Source organism: Myxocyprinus asiaticus, chromosome 27 (genome assembly GCF_019703515.2).
Source record: "Myxocyprinus asiaticus isolate MX2 ecotype Aquarium Trade chromosome 27, UBuf_Myxa_2, whole genome shotgun sequence".
Classification (NCBI taxonomy): domain Eukaryota; kingdom Metazoa; phylum Chordata; class Actinopteri; order Cypriniformes; family Catostomidae; genus Myxocyprinus; species Myxocyprinus asiaticus.
The window spans coordinates 10462540-10485241 of NC_059370.1; the positions used below are offsets into that span (position 1 = coordinate 10462540).

The following is a 22702-nucleotide window of genomic DNA, read 5'->3' on the forward strand; positions in this document are numbered from 1 at the left end:
TTGACATTACTGAAAAAAAAAAAAAAAAAAATTTGTTTTAATTAAACATTAAATGAAATGTCAAGTTTTGGGCTCATAACTCAAAATATCTAAGTTTCTTGAACTTTTTTTCCTTAAAAATAGACTTACAAATTTTAGTGTTAATAACTCAAACAATTGAGTACAAAATTTAGGCTTTGGGGAATACCCACAATGCCTTGTGCTTGACTTATTTAATTATGTTTCCTAAGTCAAAGTGAACATATGGGTGCATTTAAATAGTTGTTATTAAGAATTTATAGAGGTTTAAGCTCTTATGTAGTACTATTTAATTTGTTTTGTTGCAAATAGTTGTTTTGCTTGATGTCATCATTATTAGGGTGATCTGTGTCCTTTTTGTTCAAGTTGGACTCTGTTAACACTATCTCAGTTCTCCTTGTGCATGTGCAACTGAACAGGCATTTATGCATTTCTGTGGAGCAATAAGTTTATTTAATGATTGACCAAGAATCAGTTATAAGCTTAATTATTTAAGATATGTTATTGTATGACCAAAATTTGAATCCATTCAATTAAGATCATTGTTAAAACAACAACATTTAAATAACAAATCTGAGTTACGTCTACTTGCATCTAGTTACCTTAACTTATATTGGTGTTCATAAAGAATGAACTTAAGAAGTTAAGTGAACTTAATTTCACAAGTTTTGGAGACACCATTATTCAATTCAAATGAGGGAACGAGTTTACTCAATAAATTGAGCAGAGTTAACTAATTAGGGTTTTCATTAGTATTGCTACTACTACTATGTATTTATTTATTTAATACAAATGTATTCACTTATCAGATTTAACAAATATCTGAGGACATTTTTCAACAATTTGTTCGCAGAAGTATAGGCCATAAATACACACACACACACACACACACACACACACACACACACACACTAAAATACACAAATATACCCTCACACACCAAAAAAAAAAAAAAACCCAATACTGTAGTTCACACAGGAAGCTCTCAGATTGCTCAGAGTTACTGTATATGTCATGCAAACATTAGCAGCACCTGCATCGGTGAAGTACGGCTCTTTTTGACTGCTTTATGCTAGTCTGCAAGACCTCTATGATTTACCAGAGTGCCTGAAACTTATTTGGCTGAGCTGCTAAACACACTGTGGAAATGGCTACATTCATGATGAAGAACAACAGTGGCTTTAAGATTAGAGAGTGAGAGAGGCTGAGGAAACCAACAAATATTCTGATGTTCTTTGGAGTTTAACTTTAATAGCTCATTTGGGACTCTGTTTCTCTGGCAGTGTTTGCATGGTAGTGTAAATACACACACAAGTGAGGATACAGGGGCATATGGAGATGGGGGGGCAACTAGGCTTCCTGCTCCTCACCCTCACTGACTTGCATTTCCCACGACAAAATATGACCTTAAGACTAACATCCCTCCCCCAGCCAATCAGCTATGAGCAGTAATGATCCTCACAGATGGCTCAAGTCAACGACAAACACGGGGTGAGAGGAGAGAGAGAGAGAGAGAGAGAGAGAGAGAGAGAGAGAGAGAGATGAGACCTTGTGCTGTGTTGTTATTGTACCATTTAATCTAATGTGTTTATTGTATTCATTCAACCATTACATTACAGTAGTAGTATTGTGATCAAGTGTACTTCATTTTAAACCTAAGTTTAATAAAATAACTGCACATGATAAGAAAAGATGGGATAGGGGTAGAACAGAACAAACAATCAAACACATACAGTACATACATTCCTTTATGGTATTTCTAGGTGTATATTCACCTTATATTTCATATTAATAAACACAGATCTTTGCATTATTGTAATTAAAGTTCAAAAGACTGCAGTAAAAATAAATAAATAAATATTATTCTTGAATTAAAGAAATAAATTTCTAACTACATTTATTAAAAATAAAGAATAATATTATTAATATTTGTATTAATAAATTGAAATTGTAATACAGTTACATTTAAAAAATTAATGTCTTGGAAAAATACAATTATGCTCTGTTTTATACATCTGTTAATACAGTATATAGTGTGTATTTTTGAGTTTGAGTGTATTAATTGACATCAAGCATTTTTTTTTATTTTTATTAAATACCTAAAAATTTAATAAATTAAATACAATTAATTTCCTATCTTTGTGTCTGATCACTGAGAACAAAAGTATTTCCTGTTTTACTGTATGTCTGATCTTCATTTACTTATGGTTCCTTTGGATATCCTTTTATTACAGTCCTCCCTTCATTTCTCTTCCCATCTGTATGTGTCTCTGTGGTTTGATTCTCCCCTGCTCTCCAGACCGATGCTGTCCAGGTATGGGGCTCTTGTTCCAGGCTGCCTCCCTGCTGCAGTTCCCTGTGTCCGGCCCCAGCCGCCCAACCTGTCCCTGGTTTAACAGCACTCTGCCATCCACACCCAGTGGGCAATCTGTCACCAACACAGTCTTGGCACTGGCAACTTACCCCTCTCCGATCTCTCTCTTTCTTTTTCATAACCTTTTTCTCCTTTGCTCTCCTCTCCTGTCCTATTTTCCCTCAGGACACGGCTCAGTTCATAAATCTCCATTATAAAACAGAAGTTAGTTAATGTCTCTGATGCTTGCTGGCTATGACCCCCTGCCATGGGCCCTTTGGCACAACACAAACGCACACACATGCACTAATGCAAAAACATGCACGCTTACACTTGTGCTTAGCTGTTCAAAAAACACTTCCATATAACCATTCACAAATACAAGTGTACACACTTGCTCACTAACACATAAAAATCCTCAACACATGCACACACAATTTTGTCTCCAAATTATATCTAAGTAGGTACACATTCTGTACATCTTGTGCTGTGTGTATGCTGACCAGAATTGGTATGCGTTTACATACTGTGCTCACAGGAAATAATTGTTTATTTGAGAAATAGAAGGTGAGGTGAGACAAAAAGAAAAAAAGGAGAGAGATTCAGAGAGAGAGGGAGAGAGAGAGAGAGAGAGAGAGAGAAAGGGGAATAATATGACTTCAAACAGCCTCAAGGTGAATAGACCGTACAGATCTGCTCTGTGGATTTAGCTTTATTATTTATGTGTCATCTACAGAAGCACTGACGGCTACTTTACACTCGTACCCCTCAAATTCTTTACAAACTATTTCACATAACACTTTCTCTCCGAAAACAAAAGGTCCCACACATTCCCTCTTAAATTAAGTCTGCCAGCACAAATCAGGGCTGCATTCCCTGTAGTCAAGGTGCTCTATAACCTCAATATCACTTCAAGGCTCAATACTCACTCTCTCAAACCCCTAATGAAATGCAATCAATGATTTATAAGGTGGCAGTTGCCCTCTAGTAGATCCGCTGATGATTACAGCCGGCCGTCCCGAGCACCTGACCCCGCTTTGGGCTCCAGAGGTGTGCCACCTGGCCCTGGGAGAGACAGGCACTGGGCCTTTTGTCTTATTAGCTGACTTTTAAGGTGTAAAGATCTGCCGCTTGCCAGGCATACAATCAGTCATCCTGTGATCTTTATTACTCTAGGGTGGTGGTCTTTCTTAGACGAATCTCACTTGGACACCCTCTCTTCCTCACCCAGGACCCCCAGGCACTGCTGGGGATTAGGTAATGGGACCTCATGCAGGGTCCCTTGTGTCACAGGTTAAGGACGAGGCAGGATGAGAGAGGGGTCTCTCTTCTGCTACCCAGGGGACTGTGAGTGTTCTTCCACTGGGTCAGAGGATTTAGGAATTTGACTGCATCATACACTTGTTTTTTTTTTTGTTTTTTTGCCCTGCCTTCCGAACCATTTTGTTATCAAAAAACAATCTTGAGTTGGTTATATGGTTTTTAGGAGATTAACAAAAAAGTTATTGATGTTACAATATAGGTTCTTCAGAAAATTTCAGGGGGGCAACTTTTATAGGTAATATTTGGAGGTTCAACTCTTGCATCACTTTTGGCAACCCAAGTATTGTTAGGCAGAACCGGATCTAGGTGGGCTGAGGTGGGCTGAGGTGGGCTTCAACCCCCCCCCCCCGGATCGAATTGTATCATCTTGCAGCTAACCCTAAAGAAATGCGCTGGAATGAAGGTTATGCGCACACCCCCGTCGACGGATGACACACTTGCGCAGCACCAACAACAAATGGGGTGGATAGATTTTTAAAGAAATTGAGAAAAAAAGCCCTTTTTGGAACTTGAAATGGCTCTCCTAAATGGTATCTGGCTGTAAAACATTGTTGGATCTAATTAGGACCTTTATTTTTAAGAGACAGGCCAGTAAGGTTCAGACCCTACATGAGATGTGCTTTGGGAGGCATGTGAGTTGCTCTCTCCCTTGTGAGGTGTTCTGGATGAGCTGAATTCATGTCCTGTATGTTAATCTCTTTAGTCCACCTGCCAAAAGACAGAGAGCACGTTACGCTGCATCAAGATGATGTGTTCCTCTCCTTTTCCTTTGCACAACCTCCAGAGCACAGCAGCACAGCATGTAATCATCTCCAGACTCTCTGCCCCCCGCTGTCTGAGTCTGGCTGAGTGTGTGTGTGAAGTGTATGTGGGTGAATGCTCATACGCTGTGCAGTTCATTCAGCACAGGTAACAAGGTGAGTCTGTTTCACTCTAGACTGACCCGGCTCTCTGTTCTCTTGTCTCCCGACAAGCCTGTTTCTATCTTTCTTTCTATCGTTTCTTCCTCCTGTTTTCCCCTTGCTTTCTTTCCAGGGGCTCAATTATGGGAGGATGGTTCTCAAGCGCCCGGCGAGAGCAGATCAGCTGACCCGGGAGAGCGTGCTATCCGACAGGTCCCCTAACAATGATAAATCACATACACACTGAGTCTGGTGAGCAGCAGCCCACCACACACACACATATACAACGTTACAGCAGCAACCTACCACTGGCACACATATCACACTTATACTAATAAAGAACAACTAAAAACATAAAATGTTGCAACTTGATAATGCAGGGGAAGACAACAGGTTTACTTCCTCCTCTTCCTTAAAGAGGAGTATAAACAGGGCTTACAGGGGAGACCAAGGCTTGTTGTCACACGGGGAAGTTGTCACAAGGGAAATATCTCAGTAACTCCAAAGTTTTGTGCCAAAAGTCAGATTACAAAAAAAAAAAAAAAAAAGTGTTTTTTCTCTAGCAGAGGCTTTGTGTGTGGGTTTCAAACATCTAGTTGAAAATTGTTGTTCATTAGGATAATTTAGAGAATTCTATGTCAACTATACAAACCGAAAAGTGATTTTATATGTAATTCTTTTATTTTGTTGGAAAAAATGTGGTTTGATATTTTTGGTATGTTAAAGGTGCTGTAAGCGATTTTTTTCATGGAAAAGTATGCAAAAAACGTTCCTACTCCCTTATAGATATTAATGAAATAAGTGTCCTGAGATATCTCACCGGTCTTTGTGACAGCTGTAGACTTTGTAAACAGCAAACAAAAATGTGTCTGCGGACCGAGGACATTGACGCTTTTCACCTGTCAATCATTTTACTTGTTCTCATAGAGCTGTATTTGAATTGGATCATTGAGGCTATGATTCAAAATGTTTGTCAGTTGAGGGCACTATTGTGCAACTGTTGAATTTGACAGCCACAGGAACAAACAATGCTGCTCTTTAACTTGGTTTTGGTCTCAAAATTATCTTTGGAGGGTGGGGTTTTGGAATGAGGGGCGTGGCTAATTCAATGGCTCAGTAACCTGAAAGCTTCAGAACGCTAAAATCACTTAGAGCACCTTTCACTTTTACAATTTTGCCATTTCATTAATTGTTTTGTGTTTTCATTATTGTTTTACTGTTTAAATTTAGCTGAAAGGCCTACAACAGATGGCAGGTAATGGCAGGTTCCCATTGTGACAACTTACCTCAGTGACAACATGCCCAGCTTAAGTCAGCTTGTATTAAATTAACTGTATATTTTTAAACCCTTTTTAATAAATGTTAAATAGCATTTCTTTCTCTCTTTCTCTTTCGTTTTTTTTTTTTTTTTTGCATTTGTTTTTTTTTTTTGTTTTTTTTTTCTAAATAATGGTAATGTTAAGATGAATTGACAGCATTTGTACCACATTTGCAGTTACAGCGAGGCACTTAAAATACTTTCAAAAATATAGCCACAAGACATACATTTATATGTATTAGAAGGATTTTAGAGATAGAACCGCTTACTAACCTTATCTGTGTATAGTTATGTCTAATATTACAACTTCATTTCCATGATGATGCAATGCTGATAAACCCTGTAAGAAATGTTTTCACACTAAATGTGATGTTAACATGTATAATAATTACTTCTTGTGGCTATACTTGTTGATAGAGTGTGTATTTTAATGTATGTGGACGGGCCCCATTCATTTCAATTGTATGTGCCTTACTGTAACCACAATTTTCATGTGTTTTTTTTTTTTTAAATAGACAAGGGATGAGCTGAAATTATCTTGTGTGGTAATGAACCCGGAACATTGACTTTCAAAAACAAACCTACCCTGAGAAATATTCACTGGCTTAAAAAGTGTGACAACTAACCCTGGTCTCCCCTGTCTGCTTTAGTCCAGGACTTCTTGAAGCCACCATATGTACAAGAGGACATGTTCCATATTCATCCGCTCTGACCGAGCATAAAACCCATTTAGAAATACAGTACTTCAACATGCGAATAACTGGACATTTTTATGTTCATCTGTTGCTAAGAGAGATCATTGGTCCAAGTTTACAAGACTCGCCATAATCCGGGTGTACAATAGAGTGGAACTCGCAGCCTGTTAACCTCACGGTAACCTGCGAACGTGTGTCACGAATGCCAGCAAGAACTGCAGCTGCCTGCAGGACAGAGGAGGACCCTGAATCAGGGCCATATCCCTCATCTATCTGGACATAGAGGTGTTTGCTCACGGCCAAACCCACAACTGGAAATGAAATTATAGATAAACCTGATACACGCCTGGCCCCAGCAAAGGTTGTCAGGCAAATACAGCTGGGTTTTTAAATGCTGGGACCATCACTGGCACACATACACATATTACACACACTGCAGATCTGATCAGTATACTGAAGGGAGAAAAATATGTGCTAAAACACTGTCGAACAGCTTAGAAAGGACTATTCAGCAGCAACTTTGCTTCTTTAAAAAAACAAAAACAAACAAACAAACAAACAAAAAAAGATATGAAATATAGCCACCAGTAATAGTCCAGAATGGACTGTACAAAAGAAAGAAAACATTTATAGAAAACAGAATATAGAAAACAATTGAATCAAATTTACATCTCAGTAACAAATGCACAAATGAGGATTTTCATGCACTGCTTGAAATATCTGACTTAGTTGTCTAATAAACTTTTAGATAACACTTTAAATCAACTTTCATAAACAAACATTATATATAATGCATAATACATAATTAGTTAATATAGATTCAAATAGTTAGAAATATGAGATCATGTGCTTGTTAATGTTTACTCATGAATTTAACTAACATTACATAATACTTAGCAGATCATTATTTAATGATATTCAAATACTTACAAATGTATTTAAGCTTTCATTCATATATGGCCTTGCACATTCTAACATCAATAAATGTATTTTTTATGTTATATAATGATTAACAGATCATTTGTTAATGTACATTTGAATGCTTATAAATATAATTAAACTTCTTCATCAATGATTCTAATTAGCTGGACATTAATTAATAATTTGTAGACATGAATAGTCTATAGCGTGGTGAAAAATACTAATAATTTCTGAAAACATTTGTAAATGTAAAAAACGTGTGAATCATTGATGAACTATTTATGTAACGATTTAATGACATTTGTAAGCATTGTGTATATTCACAAATTATTTGTTAATCATTATATAACATTTGTTAAAATTGTTCGTGGATGTAAAAAAAAAAAAAAAATGCATAGCCATATAGGAATGAAAGTTTAATAACATATGTAAGTATTTGAATTTACATGACATAATGCTTAATGGATCATTAGTAAATGTTAGTTAAATTCATTAGTAAACATTAACAAGCGCATTATCTCATAGAGTATTTCTAACTATTTGAATATACATTATAACACATGATCTGTTAAGCATTATTTATTTATTTTTGTTAATTATTTATTAATGAAAGTTATTATAAAGTGTTGCCAACTTTTAATTAGTTTTTGTTGTTTTGGAGGGAGTACATTTTTTGGCTTAAACTGTCATCTAGAAATAACTATGTAGCAGCAACTTTGCATTTATTTTTTTATTTTTAACCAGAGGATATAAAATTTACTTATTTGCATGCTCAATTACTTATTAATTCACTTAGTTATTTATTTACCTACTTGCTGCTTTATATATTTACTTGGTTATTTATTTATAGGACTGTGTGTCAAAAAATCTTGGCACCGGGAATGAAAAAAATGCGATGGTGAAGAAAAAAACAGTCTACATTCTTATTGAGTTTTCCTCTTGAATGTATAAGTATATAAGAGGTGATAGCTGGCGGTCTGCCCCTGCCACAAATCACGGCATCAAAGCGGCCAGACAATGTATGCTCACTATTAGTATCAATTTACAAATAAACTGCTTTTTTGGTGACTGGATCTCAGATGTCAGATTTTGATAAATGGTTTCAATTTGGCAGCTGTTTTAAAGTGTCAGTCCGCATCAGATCTGATCCCCTCCTACACCAGCGCCCTGCCCAAAAGAATCTCTCTCACTTAGCTTCCTGCCTTTTTAGGGGAAAATAATCTTTTCATACTAACAAGGCGCAAACCGCCCAGGGCACCTGACAGCACTTTTTTCACTTGACTCACAGTGTGCATATGTGTGATTTGTATATATATACAAACACACTCAATCTGCACCTGTGTATCACTTGTCCTTTGATTTGCTTGCTTGTTGCTGTTTCAAGTCTGCTATGTGCCACCAGCATGGATAACAGCACCGATCTAACCTGTCTCCCCCATCTCACGCTTGCATTCAAAAGCCAGAATCACACAAACAGTTGGTATCTCATTCACAAGCCTGTATGTTCTGTTCTTCTATGCTATCAAACAGAAAAGCCTCAGGCTTTTAGAATCGAGGTTGGGCTCAAACGGAACTTGTGATCCCGTATTGCAGGCATGACAAAAAATATTTTCAGCATGTAGATTACTTAAGTACAGAACACCAAATCTGAGGCTGAAAAATTCTACATATATTTTACACCCATCTCACAAATGTTTTTTCACCATGTTTAAATTTACACCAAGCATCTTTTTTCTGATGCTGAAGAGGTTGTGTAAATCTAAAACGCAGCTAGTGAAAACAGTCATTTCAGAGGTGTGATTTTGATTAACGTATAAATAATGCACAGAAAGCACTTCTGCACTGTAACACCGACATCGCTTACCTTAGGTAACCTTTCGGGGTCTCCAGGGTGACGAGGGATGACCTTCTGTAGCCTCTGGAAGCCGTAGTCTATGGTTGGCTCATTTAAAGCTGCAGGAGAAATAGAACATTTAAAGTTTGTTTGGCTTAATTGACTACAGTTTTCCCAAAAACAGGCCATTATGTTATCTTTGTCATTTCCCCGAGTTCTCTGCCATGACACAGAGTTCAATAGAATTAAATATTAGTGTGTATACATGCACATGTATATTTGTTTATGTTTGTCATATCAATCCAGGCATCCCCCTGCGTGAATGTATTATATGAAGTGTTTAGTGGGATCCTGTGGCCTTCCTGTCCCCCTTTACACTTCTTTTTTTTTTTTCTTAAACTATAACCTTTTCTGCCTAATTCAATTCCTTTCTTCTCACTCAACCCTCCTAATGTTTGATTTCATTCTCTCGCCGCAAACAGCACCTCCGCTTAGCCCCTCTTTCCCATCTCTCCATCTCCCCGTCGTGATACAAAACGCAGAAAGAAACACCCGGAAAGCAGTTAGGGAGATATTTCTCCATAATCAAGCCCATTAATCATAAAAGGCTGTCAAATTTGACTTTGGGGACAATTTGTCAGCTTTCTTGCCCGGTCCGCTTTTGTCACCGTTGCCTCTTGTATTTTGTAAGGATGATTGACAGTCCAAATGCTGGTGAGTAGAATACCTAGTTTGCACTAATATGCATAAGTGGTGCTTTCATGAATAAGAATAAGGTGGCTGTGCAGGAGCAGGGGGCTCTTTTCATAGGGCCCGGTGCAGTTTGTTGTGTGCCGCAAATAGATGTTATTACCATTATAACAATATTTGTTTTCTTTTCTCAGGAATGAGTCTTGGCGAGCTGCTAAATCAAATTTGTTTGAGACAGTTTCACGGTGAGGAGGAGAAAAGAGCCCACAGAGTGACAAAGGGTGTGGAAGAAGGGGTGTGCGGGGTCCTTTGTGTGTCTGTGTGTGTGTGTGTGTGTGTGTGTGTGTGTGTGTGTGTGTGTGTGTGTGTGTGTGTGTGTGTGTGTGTGTGTGTGTGTGTGTGCGCGTGTGTGTAAGTCAGGAAAACCGTGTGTCGGTGTGATGATAACCAAAAATGTATTTATGTGAAGTAATTTTTTGGACGGTTTGTTAAGCAGGCTTCACCACTGTCTGGATATAGAGTGTTGGGGAAAGAAAGAAAGAGAAAGAGAGAGAGAGAGAGCGAGAGAGAGAGGGATGGATGGATGGATGGAAGGAAGGAAGGAAGGAAAGAAGGAAGGATGGATGGATGATGGAAGGAGGAGGGGGAGGAGGAGGAGGAAGATTGGATGGATGGATGGATGGATGACAGAAAGAAAGAAAGAAAGAAAGAAAGTGGAATAACAAAGAATGCAATTTCACAAAGCCATAACATAAAACTTGCTCTTAATGAACCATTGGACAGGGGGACACAAGGATGAGGGGTTTGTCTCTATATCACACCCCCAAGAAATTAAGCCCATTAGTTCTCTTATTAAAATCCCCCTGAACTTTGACCCCAGCGCCCCATTGGCTGCCTGCAGGGCCTCTGTCCTCTCAGCCAATCGATATGGCTGCCTCCCGCAGAGAAGTGGGAGTAATTGGAGAGTGTGTGTGCGCGGGCCGAACCCTGACCTCGCCCGCATTACACAGCCCATATGAAGATAGATTGCCTGATTTAGTGTAAACATATGCTGCAATTCTAGCCATCAGTGCCACTTTCTCCGTTGTAATTTGTATTGATTTTTTTCTCCCTTCCTCTCAGCCATCCACACGTCTTTGCAGTGCCTGACGTGTGATTTCGAAAAGGGAAAGATAATGCAGTTCAGTGAAGAGGTGGCAAGAGTGTGTGTGTGTGTGTGCGTGTGTGTGTGTGTGTGTGTCAGAGAAGAGGAGACGAATCGAGGGATGTATATTTATTATTAATTTAATCATCTCCTTATTGCAGGCACTGTGGGGCTGCACATCTCTTTCACTCTCTCTCTCTTTCACATTTGAAGGTTATCATGTTCTCCACTGAGATCTACTGATGTTAAATAGAAGGTTGCTTTGGAGTGTGAGCCTACAGTGAAAGATTAATATGATTTCCTCTTTCAAACGTCCAGTGGGACAGGACAACACAATGAGCTGCCATAGACGCAACAGAACTGGGCAAAAAAAAGATATCTGTATTTGCTCATATACTTGTATAACTAGATCTATTACTGTTGAAACACTTCACATCCTCTAGTGTTTATATAAACCACTGTTTCCTTAACCACTCGGAGCACTGCTGCTGAATCTACAGAGCTACAGCAAAAGAAGTTAAATTTTATCTAAGCTTGCAGTCTGAATTGAATTCAATAAGATAAAAAGACCGCAAAATATTGATAAGATAACAACTTCCTATTGCATTGTTTTCGCAAATTGTACATCAATCCCAATACCATTGACACACATCACACACACACACACACATCCTCTCACTCCTAAATGTATGCATTTGACCTGTGACACACAATTAAACTGCATGGCACACCTGCGTTTGTCCGCACATATGAGCTCGCCGTGGCTCTATATATCTATGAAATATCCTAGTGTACATTTTTCTTATTATTACACATGCTATAGATATCAGAGGTGTCATATATATATATATATATATGGAATATTTTATGTCCATTTATTAATTTAGGAAGTAGCCATGTAAGAAGAGTTTGAATATACAGTCATTATCATAAAATAAACCCCCACAGGTTGATCAGGACCCCCACGCCAATCGTCTTAAATAAGAGATTTGATTTCCATCTTCAACCAGTATAATTTAATAACCAGCCATAAGTAAATGCTATCTCTTTGATTAAAAAAAATAAATAAATAAATAAATATAAATCAATAAATATAAATTAATACACATTTACCCAAAGATACTGAACATATATTATCTCTTACTCAGAGCAGTTTCAATAAGACTTATTTCTTAAATAAATTAAAAACATCTTAAATTATTAAGATGATATTGTTTTTTTTTTTTGTTGTTGTTGTTTTTTGTTTTTTGGTCATTTTAAGTTGGTCTGCATCTCAAAACTCCACAACCAATCAAAACACTTAATTTCCCAATTTTCCAAAATGCCCATCCTCCAAAACCTCAAAGTTGTCTTCAGCCAAAAATTTATATATTCAGTCTGTGCTTGTTTTCATCCATGCTATCCTCTGGGTTTACATCTATTTACTCTCTGTTTTTGTTCCCACCCTTCAACAGGCCCCCAGCTGATCATGTTTCCCTTCTCCCTGATGGCATCTGTCTTTACAACATGGAAGTTCTTTAGGTGCCATATTCATTCCCGTCCTCTCCTCCTTTGCGCCTGTGATGGTGTGATTGTAAGCATAGTCATGCGCCTTTAGGCCACAATCCCATTCGTGTGTTGTGTTCAGATAGAGGTTATTTCAGCGGTTTCTCTCTAACGCAGACTGAACGATTTCAAATGGAGTCCATTTACAACACTTGATCAATCCCTGCTCTGTTCGTGGGAGGTGCTTTGATGGAATGGGGAATTTGATGCCTGTTGGATTCCGATGCAACATGCCTCAATTTCTCATTTTTATGTGCTACATGATTGATATGGAGATAATGGCTCTGGGCGGCTCTTCTACCTGCAGACAGGTATCTCACACTTAGATTGCCCCTCTACTCTTTTGGGGGAAGACATTTAGAGACGCACAAGGGGTATGATACGAAAGGAAGTGATTTGTTTATGTGCTCTGTCTTTCAAGTATCGCCCTGCTGTTGCTGTGAGGTCACAGATCTGGCTTGTTGACAAACATCTGAAGCCCCCCTGTTGCGTGCCATTGATTTCAATCCATCCGTCTCATCTATCTTGCCTGCTTTCCAATCCTTGCATAGGAAAGGGTGCGACACATGAAAATTTGCACAAACGTGTTGACCATGAGGACGCAAAAAAGCCTCCACGTTGGACGAAAAAATCAGAATGCACTTCTTCACCCACAAAACCACTCTGAAGGAATAAAACAAGAAGAAAGATTTAGAGTGCAAGTTCTGATCATTCATTATGCCCCGCTCCTCCATTCCTAACCCCTGCAACCCCCAAATGCTCCCTCCTCCCCGGATCGATGCTCATAGAAATTTCATGAACTTTAAACTGTGATTGACAGTAGAGGCAGGGCATGCAGGCTGCTTTAAAGTAGAGAGCCACCAGGGAAGATGAAGAGAAGCCCACCCGAGCCTCTTCAAACACAGACAACACAGACTTACACTGAAAACCACACACTTTTAATTACCCCAAGAACGCACTTCGCTGTTATGGCAGCAATTAGGAAAGCTGAGTTACGTGATCTGACCTCAGTTTACCCTTGTTTGACACCACACTTTGACACACTTTCTGGGTTTTAAGGGGTGGATAATCAACAAATGATTCTCACATTCTTTCAAACACTGCTTTAAAGGGATAGTTCACACACAGATTAAAGTTCTGTTATAATTTACTGACCCTCATATTTTTCCAAACCCAAAAAGAATTTTCCTTTTTGATTAACTATCCCTTTAAGGTAGAGCAAGTGTAAAGGGACACTTTTATTTTGGGAAAGCTTGTGGGCTGTTATATCACTTTCATGGTCATTTGGTGTGTATGTGCGAGATGAGAACTAAGATCAGTGGAATAAAAGAGTAGGATGAGTGTTTGATGAGCTTCAGAGGGTTTTTCTCCACCAGGGGAATGTGTCTTTCCTCTGCAGAGCCGAGATTTATATTACTATCAAAGGAGTCACTTTTGTCTTTAAGAGGAGACCAGTGGAACCAATGTTGGATAATTAGTCGTTTCAAGGGGGACACTTTAGGCTGTGACTCCAAAATAATAACAGGCTCCTCAGGTGGGGGAAGTTTGGCTTTGAGGCACACTTCTATGACATGTCACTCAACCTAATCAAGGCACTACAGAGGCAATTACCCAGCAGATGATTAACATATCTAGCCAGCAAGACAAATGGATGTAAGTGGTAATCAGCAGGTCTGTGTCACAATTCTGTCTCCAAGGAGAGCGAAGGAAAGAGAGAAAGAAAAAGTGAGGGTAACAGAAGAGACTACACTCTCCACTTCACTCTTTCTTCTGAAGAGTTCTGCATTTGTCTCATATTCGTAGAGGTCAAATTGCTAGCACCGCAGTTTCTACATATGGAAGAGTGCTATTTATAGATGCTTGTCTAGTTATGCAGCAATTAGCAAATAGGAAAAGCTAAATAGAAAGTCTTGAAGTTGTTTCAATAGTGGGAAGGAAAGTGTGTGGATATTTCTGCTTTTCTAACCTTGCTATGATTTGAGTTATCTCACTAAGACCTGCAAATTTGATACCATGTAGAGTGGGGGCCGAAAGTCTGAGACCACAAGTGATTCTTTACACTTTTTCTTTATTTAATACACATTTGGTCATACTTTATATTAGGTGTCTTTAACTACTATGTACTAACATTAAAATACATACAATACAATGTATTTACTGTGTAACTACACGTTGTTCTTAAAAATTCTCACAATATTCACTTTTGCTGCTACTAAGGTTGAAGTACCGGTAGGTTTGGGAGTAGGGTTAGGTTTAGCTGGCATGGACTCCTTTGTTTAATGCCTGATGATCCATGTTATCTCAGCCTGAGAATGTTCCAAAGAGCATCTTGTTTGCTTCAATGGAAGCAAAGAAATCTAACCAGTTGACTGGTCATAGATTTCACTAAAAGGCCAGCTACCATTAAAGTATCTGAATAATAATCCAGAGTGAGACTATTGAACACACCGGCGTCCAAGCTGTGAGACAACCAAACGAAATGATGACATCATGCCGGGTCCTATTCTACATGCTCAGCAGCCCTGCAGAGCTCATCCAGTGGAACGTTCCACTAATGTGTTCCATCTGCCCATGCCGAGGATGAAAAGGTAACAAAGTGGCCCATTGTTCCTCAGTCTGGGCGACAAGTAAACTGCTCCTGGTCGCTCTCTGAGCTCCGGCAATGGGAACGGTCTTTAAGAAACATCAGCCATTGCATCCACAGAGTCTGTGCCAATAGGCTTTAGTGCAATTTTTAAAGAGCTTGTGTACTGGATGGCGCCAGAAATCCTGGCTGATGTGAGAACACAAGCAGCTGGTTCCAAAAGCAACCTATGACTTTAAGTTGTGTCCCAGCTGGATGTTCTTTGGTTTCCAATCAACTCTCTTGACCCCGGGCTTTGACATCAAATCCCAGCCTTGCACTGATTCTCAATGTCCATCCCAGCCCTGTATTCCTGCATTGCTACATGTCTCTTAACAGAGCTGCAACTTAATATAATATGCCCTGGACTTATAGTAAGCACTATAAAGTTTTACACTTACTTTTGGCAATAATGTAACGTATGAAGTTTGTGCTTGCACACTCAGAGGCAGAGAACATTGCAAATTTAGGCAGCCACAAAACATGTGCACCTAGTCAAACCCCTGGGAGTGCTGCAGCCTAGTTGACAACCCAATAGAAGCCCTTACAGTCATAAACAATCCCTGTCCAACAATTGCTGCTCAAACAAGAAAAAATAAGGTACCAAAACTTGGCTTAGCAGGTGGTCAGGGAGGTAGTCCATCCTGCTTATGCCTGCTCTGTAACCTGGTACCCTATTTAGGTGCCCTTCAGTCTTTTAAACAAAAGGTCTCCCCCAGCAAAGATGCAACAGCTCTTGTTTGCAATGTCAAAAGCTGTCCACTTGGAAGTCATCAGGCATGTTCTGAGTCTGCCAGCATGGAGAACAGTGCTCTTGATATTAACAATCCCGCACCTGCTGTATTCTCTAAGCCTCTGTTTCCAGGATATTATGCAATTGTTTGGAATGTAAGTAGCACCGCTAGGGGAATAAGTCCTACCATTTCAGGTCAGAGGACGTTTCAAATACAAGTATGTTTTATTATGGTCCATCTCCTTGACTAGACAGTCAAATAAATGATAAACCCAAAAGGCTGAATTCACTGCCGTCTCTCAACTGCACAAAAACAACGCTTTTGCTGCTAATTTAATTGCTAATCCCCTACTAAAACCATATTACGCCACTCTAAAGTGATCAGCTGGTCTCCAAGCTGTTTAGTCTTGTCTGTTTTGCTGGTTTTAGAGGAATATTGGGCCATTGTCAGCTCATCAGACTGAGAAACTGTCTGGCCAACCAACTAAACAAGTTAAACACTTTCTTGGTCAGGCTGGAGGACCAGCTGAAGACCAGTTTGACCAGACTAGGAGATCAGCCAAACCAGCTCAAACCGGCTATGCACAGCAAACCACCTTATGCTGAGCTACGCTCTTTTTTATTTCTGCAGTAATAGCTAGCCAGCTGCAAGAGCTAGCAAACCAGAGGCATCAATTTGCTACTCTGCTGTCGTTTAGGTGTATACATGACATATGACCGTAGGTATTATTATTATGATTATTATGGCAGAGCCAGTAAGTTACTGATGATTGGGAGAGCTGTGTTAGTGTAGGCTGGATCCATGCCGCTAGTCTCAGAGCTTGTAATGTATAGATCAATGTGGCCATGGGGGAAAGAGGATCAATGACTGTTGAGTTATTGCAGTATTTGGCTACTGATTTTAGAGAGCTGTGTTTTCCCAGGAAAGTCAATACCCTCAGGCTCTTCACACTCATTTCGCCCTCTTTCCTCTAGCCCAACACCTGGGGAGTCTTAACCCCAAGAGAGACACAGAGAGAGAGAGAGGGGGGGGGGGGGGGGGCTGGTGGACTTAAGGATGTAATGATGCATGCAGGCAGAAAGCAGAACTAACACAGAATAGAAGTGAAGATCTGGGAGAGTGGGAGAGAACAGAGTAAATGTGAGAAAGAAAGAGAGCTGTAATAGTTATCACGTACCAGCTGCAACACTGAAACTGAGAATGGACTTAACATGCTGCTAATCTGGAGATATCCTAACTAACCCGTGCCACATTTGAAATGTTTTCAGGGAATACAAAGAGATCCAAGTAATTTTTCTGTAACAAGCTGCTGTACTTGCGCCAACAAGCAACTATTTTGAACGACTAAATGCTACATCACTTTTTTGTTTCACATTGTATTGTTCACATAATGTAGCTCTGCTGAGCAACCTCTGGCAATAATCAAAAGCATTATCTTTAAAAACTAATTTAAACTTCCTGGGTGAACAGGATTATTTTATTTTGCCTAAACATTACGACAAAATACACAGACATTTTTAATGCTAAAGTAGTTTCAAAGTAGCTTTATCAACACTGGAGCTAGCAATAATAAAGCCACATCTAGCAGCTGCAAAGTGGTGAAATTTCCCTGTAACAGCCCCAGTGGTTAATTTTGATAGCTGTGAGTTCACTTGAAGACATGCCTTTGAACACACAGCTCTGTGTTTCTACTGCACCTCACTAAAGATAAGACAGTCAGCCTACAATCAGTAGAATTGGCATATTGACCATCTTTGATGCATTTCTGGGGTCCATTAGTGCTAATTAAAGACAGATAAAAGGAATATGATAAAAGTAAACTGTGTCTGCCAGTTTCATTCGCCAATGTACGTATCCACCAACACCCCACTTCAAATCCATGTGGCCCAAACACTTAAATTCTGATGACCTAAATGTATCCCTTTCAAATAGGACTGTCAATTTAACACATTAAACACATTTAACACCCTAAAAAACAAGGCATTTATGATGCTAAATACCAGTGGGAAGCTCCAAAAGCATCTGTCAAACTCATATGTACATAGACCAAAAAATTTAAAATAACGCAGATGGAACACAAGAAAGTGCCCTGTGACAACAGGACAGATTGACAAACTCCATTGCAAAATTGATTGTTGTGTAGACTAGTGTTAGGCTTTTGTTCAATGATATGGGAATAAACAATATACTGACTTCTAAAGCAACTTTTTGTATTGTCTAATCAGTGCTTTACTTGTCTGCCATAATGATGCAATATATTTCAATCTGAATTGTAATATTAAAAATATTACAGTATATGTATATTTATTTTAATTATTTATTATTAATACTGAATAATCATTATTTGGGGGCCTTTCTCAGCAGATATTGATACATGCGATTAATTCGATTTATTAATCGTCATGTCATGTAAGTAATTTGATAAAATAAAGTGCCTGATGATAAGAAATGAGTTTGATCCAAGCTGCAATGCAGTGTAAAGTTGAGCTCAGTGGGGCTTATGGGAAATCTCTGGTGGGGAAGACATCATTGAGGTTAGACATACTCTCATTCATCCTATTTAGTATTTTAAAGTCCACTTAATTTCACATTAATGAATATCACACATCTCTGGCACAGCAAATAAGTTACTGACTCTATGTTAGTGCATCCAAAATCTAAAATATGCATGCATGAATCTAATTTGTAATGTACAATAAAAATGTATTCTGGGGAAGATTTGGCATACAATGTCCTATCTAGGGTGCATTGTGTCTTAAAGGAATTGCTATTTGAGCAATTTGACACAAGCAAGAGTGCTGTTGTTCTGAATATTATCACAACTGTAATTCAGCCACAGGCAGAGTGCCACAGGTGCTTGCAAGTGTGATTTTTCTTTTACACAACAGTTATAAACAAGTCAATCCTTAAACAAGTAAATAATCTCTAGTAACTATTGTTTCAGACAAACAATTGTCAGTTATTTGTGCATTTCTTTGACATCAATGAAAATTGTTCCAAAAGAAGGCATCAAGCACAATTTACTCTCTCCAGTGCTCTCATAATATAGATTTGAACTAGTGGTGTTTCGTTCATAAACAAATTTATTTTTGAATCTATGAATCTTTTGAGTAAGCAAATCGATCTTGTTCACCTTCTATTGTTTCAGTGGTAAACGACTATTGTCAATGACTTAAAGACTCACTCATAACATGAAAGACGCACATTTGTCGCCACCTACTGGCATTAAGATGTACTAAATTAATTAGTTAACACATCTTTTTGTTGATATTATTTTGGTATTAATCAACATGCCCACCACATCTGAAAAGCCGCAAACACAGAAAAGCAGAATGATACAAATAGTTAAGCGTTCCAGTGCTGGTATAATAAATCAACACTTTTAGAACACTGCTTGACCAATCAGATTTGAGGACTGGAATAATAATGTTCTATTAAATTGCATAACAAACCACAATGTATATGTATCTTATGTGGTCACTGTGTAACTGGTCATCTTGTATGACCTTAATTCTTTCTCAGCTTTCCGATTCAAAGATATTCTACAGGTTTGAACTTTAAGGAAAATTCAAGCTATTCACAATGCAGGATTTATAAAAGCGATGCACTGTACAGCTGTCAGTCAAATCATCTTGTCAGTCCTGGCAGACATTAGCATTGCAAAGGAATGGTCGAAGGTAAGACAGGGCCGTCCTCTCCATTGTAAAGTTGTCTCTTTGCTGCTTACACGATGAATTCATTTGAATGAGAGGCGATTTTAACAAAGAGAGTGGGAAATACACTGAGATAAAGCTGATGTATAACAGAAAGCCCGAACACCATCCCTTTTTCTCTCTCTTTTATGACCGTCACTGTGACATTTTCTTATCACACCAAACAGTCCTTGATCTGACCTTTTGCCTACCTTGACTGGCATCTGGATTATTCTGATGGAATAATCGGTGTATGAAAAGCAGTGATTTGACTAAATGATACTCTTCCTGCCTGTTGGACTCAAGAGAACAGACATTGACCAAAGGTAAAGACACAACTGTTATTGTAGACTTTTTTGTCTTTATGGTAGAAAAGCGACCTGCTAATAGTATGCCATCTTGGGAAACTGTCTTTGAGGACTGCAAAGAATGCAACATTATTTTTATGTTAAGGAAATGCAGGCAAGCACTCGAGAAAAGGGACAAAGACATGCAAAGATCAACCTCTAAAAATGGTAACAGAAATGTATTCTGATGCTGGAGATGGTGGCAAAAGCTCCAGGCAGTTGCAAGTGTTGTATACCTGTGTAGACAAAGCGTCCCGGAGCTCCTTTGCAGAATTGCTTGGACTTGTAGGAGAGTGTGACCTCAACGACCCCAGGGATGTGTCTTGGGGGCGTCTGCACCCGGATAGCATGAGGTGTGATGAGCTAGAAGGCATCAGAACACACGTTCTGTGGTCAACACTCAATACACAAGCACTGTCTTCAATTTAAAAACAGTTAATACTGGAGCTAAAGAGTGATCCATTACTTCAAGGACACAGTTATAGATTTTAGCCATATAGTAGAAAAAGTGTTCAGTAACAATTTACAATAAGGTTCCATTTGTTAACACTAGTTAATAACATAAGTTAACATGAACTAACAATGAACAATACTTATTAAGCATTTATTAATCCTAGATAATGTTACTTTCAACATACACTACACATATGTAAAATCAAAGGTCGTATTAGATAACATTAGTTAATGCACTATGAACTAACATGAACTAACAATGAACGATTGTATTTTTATTAACTAACATTAACAAAGATTATTAAATGATGTAACAAATATATTGTTAATTGTTTGTTCATGATACCTAATGCATTTATTAATGTTAACAAATGGAACCTTATTGTATAGCGTTACCAAGTGTTGTGCTGTAGTTTTTACTTGTCTCAATCTAAAAATCTAAATGTTCACAGACCCCCTGGAGTACCTTGGATTTAAAACAATATACCCAACCAAAAAGTGCTGTATTCCTATTCTTATTGTATAAATACTTTAGATATGATATATTATACATAGTATTTATATATATAATAAATCTAATACATTTTTATAAATATGGTTAAATGTATTTAAATAATGATTATTTGAAAATATAATAATGAATTTAAAATATACAAATAATGATTAAATGTTCATTTTTGGTTTAAAAAAATGGATCAATAATAATAATAATAATAATAATAATAAACTATTACAAAATGTGATGACTAGGGTCAGATCTTTTCATATAGATGTTCAAAGCTTAGCTTTTCAAACTTAATTACCTACCTCACTCCAAACCAGCATTGTGCCAAAGACCACCTGTAATCCGTCGAAGAAGTTGTCGCCAATGATGATGACGGTGGCCCCACCAGTCGTCCATCCCTCACTGGGGCTGATGGCCTTAATGCATGGAGTGGCTGCTTCAGAAAACAAGATCACAACAAATGCACTGAGTTAGAGCAAGACAGTGGCAGCATTCCTACAAAGTTTGGGAAACCATTCAAAAACGTAATATATTTACAGTGCCCAGATATCCTCAATGCAAAAGAAAAAAAAACTGATTAACAGGAAGTCCAATGACTGTAAGAGCACATTTGAATTTTTTTCCCCCCCTTTGGTGTCTGCACATCACTCAGCTAAAAACAAACAATTAATTTATTTTTTTTAATTTTTTTTGTAAATCCGTCTTTGAGCAGGTGGTATGGAGACTGCCTCAGTCTCCACTGGCTGTGGAACAGGGAATTGATTGGCCTCAGCTTGGTGAGCTAATAGACAAACTAAAAGGTTCTTGGGGCAACTTCAGGCCACATTACTGCATGTAGTGTCATACACTGGTCACCACTTTACTCAAACAGCATCAAGGGACTGCAAAGTTTCCAAACTTTTGACTCAAAATCACTTCCAATTGCTTTTACATTTTCTCTTTGTTGTTGAGGTAAACATGTCTGGAAATAGGGAATTTTTAAACCTGTGAAGATGAATAGATCAAAGTAAACAAAACCGTTGGGTGTGAATTACATTCACCTGTTGCGGTGTAATGAAACAGCTGTACTCTTCTCAATTTCTGCATGGGTTTTATGGTGTGTTAAAGATGAAAGTCTGCCCATTTCCAGCAGTGTGCAGTTGTTGGTGACTTCCTATTCATGTTCTGCTCTTCAGAGGATTACTGAAGTAGAACAATAACTTTGCTTTCCCTCAGTTTCAAAACAAGAGCTCAGTGGAGTACTGATGAGTCACAGAGCTAATCACAATTTCTTACATACAGGAACTGTTCTGAGGTCAGCTGGGAGGTGATGTCCTGTGGAAACTTTCATCACATCATATCAAAGTGTCATTACTCAGTGCAGGCCGACCCTTCAGATTTACAGTTGGGAACTGAAAACATGGTCTGCTTTACTTGCACTTTGAAAACTAGGTGAGAACTGACTAAGAAGTTTGTTTTTTACTTTATTCTCTGTTGAAAAGACCAGCTTTGATCAGTTTCATTGCAATTTCCATGCAGGTTTACAAACAGGATGGTTTATGCTGGTTGGTGTTGGTTTTGGTACAGGTCTAGCATGTGCACCAGCATTGCCATTTTGTTCACCTG

The 22702-nt window shown here is 38.4% G+C and overlaps 1 protein-coding gene across 3 annotated transcripts in view; it reads right to left on the bottom strand.

Annotated features, from left to right (window-relative positions):
- The window catches only part of LOC127417602 (transcription factor COE3-like), a 123315-nt gene that overhangs the window by 14611 nt on the left and 86002 nt on the right, over nucleotides 1-22702 (bottom strand). For 2 of the 3 annotated variants that reach the window (XM_051657640.1, XM_051657638.1), the window contains exons 9-11: nucleotides 21400-21533; nucleotides 20376-20502; nucleotides 9395-9483 (exon numbers count right to left, since the gene is read on the bottom strand). In XM_051657640.1, coding sequence (XP_051513600.1) covers nucleotides 9395-9483; nucleotides 20376-20502; nucleotides 21400-21533 — 350 coding nt within the window. The remainder of the gene's footprint in view (nucleotides 1-9394; nucleotides 9484-20375; nucleotides 20503-21399; nucleotides 21534-22702) is intronic. The other variant, XM_051657639.1, reaches the window with a different exon arrangement.